Genomic DNA, 7,854 nt, shown 5'->3' with positions numbered 1-7,854 from the left:
ATATATATATATATAGCAGAAGTAAATATGGAGGCTACACATTTTAGCATGTTAGCAATGTTGTTTTGCAAAGGGGATTACAAAATTATTAGTTGGTATGTTTGTTTCAGACATTATTTATGATTGAAAATGCTGCTTTTTGCATCACTATGTGTTCATAATGACCTTAAAMGGCTGCTGATTTCCTTTGGGCTATGTTTTACTTCAGTTTCTAACATTTTGCCAGTGATAGGATGTAAATATTATACTAACCATTGCCTTTTGGCTTAAAAAATTGTATTAAAAAACATTTATTACTGTTAAAATACATGCAAAGAATTTGTTTATTTGCCAGATAAGTTAGACCGTATCTTTAGTCCTCCTCTTTTATTTTCTTCTTCTACCACCCATCTTGCTCGAAAACACACCCACACACATTAGGAAACTTTTGCCCTTTTTAACCTTTCGGACTGCAGATCATCTTTCCAGGTGACTGCTGCAGGTGCACATTATTCAAACTTGTGCTTGTTGTTTCCTTTTATTGTTTTCCCCTTCTTGGCAGCAAAACCTGCTCTGCAGAAGAGAAGTGGTCATTTCCTTTTCTCAGACTGGCTTTTCTTACAAATGTGATGCAAGAAAAATTTTGCAGGAAAAATACTGAAGCACAGCTGGTTTATCTCTTTTTTTTACATGAAGCTGTGTGGCTCAGTTGCAAGTTTTAGGTTTTCATTATAAGTCGTTAAAAACGAAACAGCTTAATTTAAGTTTTAAGATTTTTTTTTCGTAAAAAAGTTTTTTCTTTTTAAGTATAATGAGGCCCAGCAAAGGGAGCGGATGAAAACGATCGTGTTGCGCCAACCCCCCCCACAATCCACTGCTATAACAGTCATCCAGATGGAATGAGAGATCTGCTTCCCCAAGTGGAGATGAGAGGATGAGATGACACAGAGTTTTATCCCCAAAGGTCATGTGAGTGTAGCTTTGGACAGAGTGGAGACAAGCGGGGGCGAAGACTGCTGCACATGTGCTGAGGTGGAGGGTTTCTTCTCTCTAACATGACAGCAGCTTTTAAGTAACGATATAAAGTTTATGAAGGATGAGTTCATTCTGTGGGTGGAGCTAACCTCAACACAGATTTACCACCACAGAAATATGCACTCCGGAAGCATGGGCTGCTCATGTTAGAACAATGAGTTTTCAAACATTACACTGAACCTGACAGAAGGCGTGTCTAAAGATAGGTTCTGTAATATGTTGCAACCAGATTACTGGTGGATTTAGACTTTATTGAGTCAAGATATTCTTTTTATTGCCTGCCACTAAAAGCAGTAATGTTTTTGCCTGTGTGCATTAGTCTACTAAGTATCTCATGAACCATTTGACGTATAAAATCATTAGAAAGTAATCAATAGATGCAGATCTATAACTGATTTAACTTTTAGAGTCAACCCTATTCAAGATGGCTGCCACAGCTAAGTGACCTTAAAGACAGAAATGGCTATTCAGTCGGTTTTACTGATATTGATAGATTTAGATATATAGGTATAAAAATAGATATATCAGATTTTACATAAAATCAAGAACATCCTCTTCAATTCTTCAATTTTGTTGTAATACCGACCACTACAGAAGATCTTTCCTGCCCACAGCCATCACCATCTGCAATAACTTTAGTTAAATGAGTTACATCTAATTTCCCTCTGGGTTCAATAAAGTATTTTTGAATTGAATATTGAGCTAAAGTTTGTAGCGGTATCCTCAGTGCTTTGAGTGCTAATGTATCTTGTGAGATCTCAGCACAACTATAACTTTGTCTCTCCTCAGCATGAGACGATTTAGTTTTAAACTGGCATGAAACGTGGGCGGGGGGGGGGGGTGCATTTCTTCAAAGAAAGCTCGGCCTTTAAATGTCACCATGAATATGTGTATATGTGTTCAGTGACGTGAAACAGCGAATGCGTACAGTAGCTTCCTGTAGTTCATGCTCAAAAGGATGCAACTACGCGCATCAAAACTAAGAGGCTATTCAAAGATTTGTGCTGATGTTTACAGGTTTCACTGCCAGATGTGTGAAGTTCAGTTACTGGAAGAAAAGACACGTTGCTTAATTTGATGAGAGGAGAAAAAGTATTTTCAGGCTTTTTTTAATATGTWCGATTAGATGCGCTGGAGGTGTGAAAATCTACATTCAGGCAGGTATTTAATTTTAAATTTTAAAGTGACTTAAAGAATTATGATCTACATTTCTTTTTCTTTGATTCTGAACCACGCTTGTCTGAGAGTGAAATGTGCTGTCAATTCGTCAATTAAGCCACAGTTTCTTTTTTTTTTTTTTTCTTAAATGAAACTTCTGACTCCTGCTCGTCATGCTCTACATTCAGCTCAGTGTTCAATTTTTGCCCAAACAGGCCAAAATCATGAAAACGGTGAAATAGATGCTCGATTTTGTTTTTTTCCTGCCAACTGGTTCAGCAGAAGTTTGGAGTATCGGATATGTTTCGTGTGTTTTTATGAGAGAGCAAAACTCAAACAGTAAAATGGCATTTTTATGAAATTATCATGGCGCGCTTTCCTATCACTTATGATCTCTTCTTAACGTTACCCATGAACTTTTAATAACCTTTGTTAAATACCTGTCATTCCTGAGCCTGTGAGGAAACAGCTTCTAAAGCCAAGTGTGACATTTCAGAACAAAAGTCCAATGAAACATCACTGATCAGAACAGGACTTCACCTTTATTTGACAGTTAGTGTTGACAGAAGAGATTGATGAAACAGAGATTATGTTGCTTCACATTAATTATTTTCATCATTAAAAGCCAGTTTAATATGGGGTGCCGTTTGTAAAGTTACACAGTCAAAGATTACCACCAATATTTATGTTTTATTTAGCTTTTATAAGAAAAAAAGAACAGATTTATTTTTGAAAGTCAGTTTTTTACCGTTTAGTTCATACATTTACAAATATCATAGTTTATAAACTAAATATTTAACTTAAAAAATTTAATATTTAGTTAACAAGCTAAATATTTAACTTATGGTTTAAATATTTAGTTTTGAGCTAAATATTTAGCTTTTTAACTAAATATTTAAGTTGCAAGTTAAATATTTAGTTTGTATTTAATTTTGAACTATGACATTTGTAAATGTATGAATCATATGGTGAAAAACTGACTTTGAAAAATAAATCTGTTCTTTTTTTCTTATAAAAGTCTAAATAAAACAAAAATATTGGTGGTAATTTTTGACGGTGTAACTTTACAAATGGCACCCCATAGTTTAACTGTATTTTTCCAACAATATGAAATATATTCAAACCCACAGTATTTGGACTGGTGTGATCAGCCCGGTGTAATTTGTTCAGACAATTAACATTCAATTTCCTCAGCTTCTGTCATCTTCAGCTGCTTTATTCTCATTTTAATTCATATTTCAAGTAAATGTGACGTTCTAAACTGGCTCAGATTGGACGATTCAGACTAGCTGCAGCTTTAAACAATGAGCCGAGCCTGAGTCTCGCCGGCCAGCCGGGTGGGGCCACTCAATGGCAGGAAGCACAGCCATCAATATTTACTCTGCGAGCAGGACAGTAATGGAGCCGTCAGGCCTGGAGCCCGGGCAGCACAGCCACACACACACACACACACACACACACACACACACACACACACACACACACACAGACATACTTGTTTCCCCCTAAGCCCCCTTTTTTTCCCACCAATGCAATTAAAACCCAGGCAGACAGGCTGGACCCTCCGTCTGTTGTTTTTGACCTCACAGCATCCTCAGAGGCCTAGCTCAGACTCTTTTTCAACTCCTCATGGACACAGCTATTAAAGTACCATATGTATTCGGGATAAGAAGCTTTTTTTTCTCTTAATATTTCAATTTCAAATGATTTTGACTGTTCTGAATGTAAAACAACAGGAATTCTTTTAACCTTTTTTCCCCATGCTTTGCGTTTTGTTTCAGACATGGGAAGCTCCGCTCTGCTCACTGTTGTGTTTGCAGGAGTTTTTCTCTGGACTTCTGCCGTTCATGCAGGTGAGTTCATGTTTTACAAGAAGCTTTACCTTTTTCTCTTTTAAATCTGACTCAGTTTGGTAGTTCTTTGGACTCTTTATTCCTACTTCTAAACACAAGCAGCAAGTTCAGACAAGCTTGTTGTTTACTGCCTGTCTGACGTGAGAAGGATTAGTCCAAGTAAATGAGTGGCAGGTTAAGATTTTCTAAAAGCAGTTTAATTGGTTGATCTTTATCCACTCTGCCTGTGGTGCTTTTAACAATGTTAAATGTCTTTTGAATTATGCTCCTGACACTTTTTTTGAACAATAACCTGCTATCGCTGCAGATAATGTATKCTCATGTCTCATAGAAAAACTCATAATTACATTTAAGGCACACTTTGAACATSAAATCATTGTATTTCTAATCCAAAGTGAAGCTTAAACATCTTCAAATTTAATGTAAAAACTTGAAGTTTACTTTCTGTTTTCCCACTCAAAGTGTGCAGTTTGTCATTTTAAACCAAAATTACCRCTCCTGGTGAACCACAGGGTYTGGTTGTTGATGCTGTGTCTTGTGRTGGAAAGGAAATGAGGTTAACATGTTTTCTTACTGTTACAACCGGTGGTTTCCCCGAACTCAACTCTGGTCTGTTATTTTCGATAATTAACATTTTCTTGGAGTAAGGGAAGTCTCAGAGTTTTAAGCATGAAGCTTTCTTGTCTTTCACTGAGTATTTTCCATTTAAAAACAATTATTGTGCTTGTTTGTTTTGTTGTCACGTCTGTGTAATACTGTCGTTTTCTTTCGTTTCTCTGCCTCAGACAGCCTTGACGAGCCAGAAGATGAGAAGCTGCTGTGCACCTGCAAGAACAACAAAGGCATATGCAGCAACGGAACGTGCCGAGGAGACTACTGTTTCTACACCTGGGTTCAGGGCAGTGAGGAATGGGGATGTTTCCCCAAAGAGATTTACAGGGAGCAGTGCTCATCCATGAAAGGCATTTTCGCTCACTGCTGCAAAGAGACCAAGTGCAACGCCTTCGTCACACCACCTCCAAATATTAGTCAGTATCCAAAATAAAACATAGTTCTTCTGTATTTGAACATCACATCTATCATATCTGAGGAACCAATGTTCAGTTTGAATCTTCTCAGGAAATTTTTGCCGCATTTTGCATTTTGGACTGGTAGTTTCTTCTTAAACAGCAACTGCTTCCCCCTTGTGGTCATTTMGTGCAAATACACTGTTCTGTAACTTGTGGCTCGGGCCACCTGAGGCTCTTTGTACCTTTGACTAAAAATATCCTAGAAATAATACTTATTTTATAACTACAAGGAAACTTCCTAACTAATTTAACTTCTAGCCATACAGTGTGGCATTCTTCTGTAAACCACTAGAAAATGAAACATTTTTATTACATTTGCAGCAGGTTGCTGAGAAGGGTGCAGTTCTGCAAACACATTATTTGGTTTTAAATTATCAGAACCAGGCGTTCTGCAAAAATACCTAATACAAGTTTAGGTAAACAAAAGTATTAGTTATTTTTTTAAATCCAGTGAGTCACAATTAAATMTAAATTTTTGGTAGCACGACGGCACAGTGGTTAGCACCGACGTCTCACAGCAAGAAGGTCCTGGGTTCGATCCTCGGTTCAGACCTGGGGTCTTTCTGTGCGGAGTTTGCGTGTTCTCCCTGTGCTTGCGTGGGTTTTCTCCAGGTACTCCGGTTTCCCCCACCCCAAATACATGTACAATTGGTTGCCTTCAGGCCCAGGCTGCCCTTGAAAAAGAGATCTGAGATCTCAATGGGACTTGCCTGGTTAAATAACAGTAAATTAAAAAATATATATCCCACAAAGTGTCTTACCTTTCATGGTTAATTTACTACAGGGATGGGCAACTTAAATGATGGAAGGGGCCACAATTTTTTTGTTGACACCACCAGAGGGCGACATAGCGCTGCACACTTACCCAAATGTAATAAAACTGCCATTTTAAAAATGTTTATACAGTATATGTGTTTATTAAAGCAACATACAGTGTAGTAACTTAACATCTGTGATGAGTATTCCTTATCTTCTTTGAGAAATAAAGGCAAAAAAAATATGTGCATGGACGTGACGGAAGGTTTGTGTTTGTGTTTATCCAGATGGAGAGCCAACAACAACAGCCCCTCCAGAATTCCCACAGTCATCGCTGTGGGTCGCCGTGTCCTTGCTGCTCTTATTCACGACCTTGAGTGTCTGCATCTTTGTGCTGTTTCTGCGCTTCCGACGAGTAGCCTGCAAGCTGAAAGACCCTGAGGCCCACGGTGCTATGATCAAAGTCCCCAACGGAGACGACCCCACATATGGCGTAAGAGACGTCAGATGTTTGTCCTGAGGCTGAACAACATTAAAGGGGTTAATTTATCTGTTTGTGTCTGTTTCTCTTTTATCCAGGATATTTTTGATGAGTTTTGCACATCAGGGAGCGGAACAGGACTTCCATATCTGGTCCAAAGAACCATGGCTCGACAAATCACACTTGTCGAGTGTGTCGGTCCGTCTTCTTTCTTGCAGCTCTTGTAAAGTTGCAGTTATTTAGGTCTTGCAGATGTGTCACTGCGCCGCTCTGCTTCCAGGTAAAGGCAGGTATGGTGAGGTGTGGAGGGGGACGTGGATGGGGGAGAGTGTAGCTGTCAAGATATTCTCCTCCAGGGACGAGCAGTCGTGGTTCAGGGAGACCGAGATCTACAATACTGTGCAGCTGTGTCATGAAAACATCCTGGGTATGGGAGCTAACGACTGAGACAAATTACGATTCTGTCTCTGTGAACAGGTGTAAGTTTAAACAAAGCAAACCACTAAACTGCCTCCATTATTCCTGGTTTTAGGTTTCATTGCCTCGGACATGACGTCCAAGAATTCCAGTACCCAGTTGTGGCTCGTCACTCACTTTCACGAGCTGGGTTCCCTCTACGATTTCCTGCAGTACAGCAGCATGGAGCCAGAGGGCTGCCTGAGGATGTGTCTGTCTGTGGCCTGCGGCCTGGTCCACCTCCACACTGAGATCGTCAGCTCMCAGGAGAAACCGGCAATAGCCCACMGGGACCTGAAAAGCAGAAACATCCTGGTGAAGCGAAACGGGCAGTGCTGCATCGCTGATCTAGGTAAAAGTGACTCCTAATGAAGACAACACAGTCATGTGCGTCCAAACGTCTGCTGTGTGTAGTTCCATCAAACCCATCTAAATGCATGATTTCCTCAGGTTTGGCTGTGATCCACTCTCAGTCTCATGACTACCTGGACGTTGGCAACAATCCTCGTGTAGGGACCAAGCGCTACATGGCTCCTGAGGTGCTGGATGAGACAATCCGTGTGGACATTTTTGAGTCTTATAAGCAAACAGACATCTGGGCTCTTGGCCTGGTCTTCTGGGAAATCGCCCGCAGGACAAATGTCAACGGTGAGGAGACTTTTGCAGCCAGTTTGAGAGCTATTCCAACAGCGTTTATGTTTTTAGCTTTGAATCAAAGCTAAAGCTGAAGCGTTAGCGCCTCACATCTCATATTAGAAAGGTGTTTCCTCCCTCATGTCCTCCTCTCTCSGAGAGAACACACATTCAGAGCTGCTAGCCTCATGTCTCTCATCAGTTCAGTGTTTTCCTACTCTGTGTCTGACTCTGCTATCCTGTTTCATGATTAGCACTGCAGTAATTATAAACAGCCTTATCTAGTGTCAGCACTCGCTTCTACATGATCCAGATGTCCATTTGCACAAGTCACTGAAGCTAGCACACAAACTTGGACAGGCGAATGTACACACACACACACACACACACACACACACACACACACACACACACACACACACACACACACACA

The 7,854-nt window shown here is 39.9% G+C and overlaps 1 protein-coding gene across 1 annotated transcript in view; it reads left to right on the top strand.

Annotated features, from left to right (window-relative positions):
• The window catches only part of acvrl1 (activin A receptor like type 1), a gene marked incomplete in the record, with an annotated part of 14,220 nt that overhangs the window by 3,647 nt on the left and 2,719 nt on the right, over positions 1-7,854 (top strand). The window contains 7 exon segments of the mRNA XM_014018924.1: positions 3,954-4,025; positions 4,811-5,053; positions 6,139-6,344; positions 6,431-6,530; positions 6,613-6,759; positions 6,865-7,140; positions 7,239-7,436. Of these exon segments, the coding sequence (XP_013874378.1) occupies positions 3,956-4,025; positions 4,811-5,053; positions 6,139-6,344; positions 6,431-6,530; positions 6,613-6,759; positions 6,865-7,140; positions 7,239-7,436 (1,240 nt within the window).

The sequence above is a fragment of the Austrofundulus limnaeus genome, unplaced genomic scaffold (assembly GCF_001266775.1).
Source record: "Austrofundulus limnaeus strain Quisiro unplaced genomic scaffold, Austrofundulus_limnaeus-1.0 Scaffold3, whole genome shotgun sequence".
NCBI classification, from domain to species: domain Eukaryota; kingdom Metazoa; phylum Chordata; class Actinopteri; order Cyprinodontiformes; family Rivulidae; genus Austrofundulus; species Austrofundulus limnaeus.
This window is presented reverse-complemented; position numbering and strand designations above follow the sequence as displayed.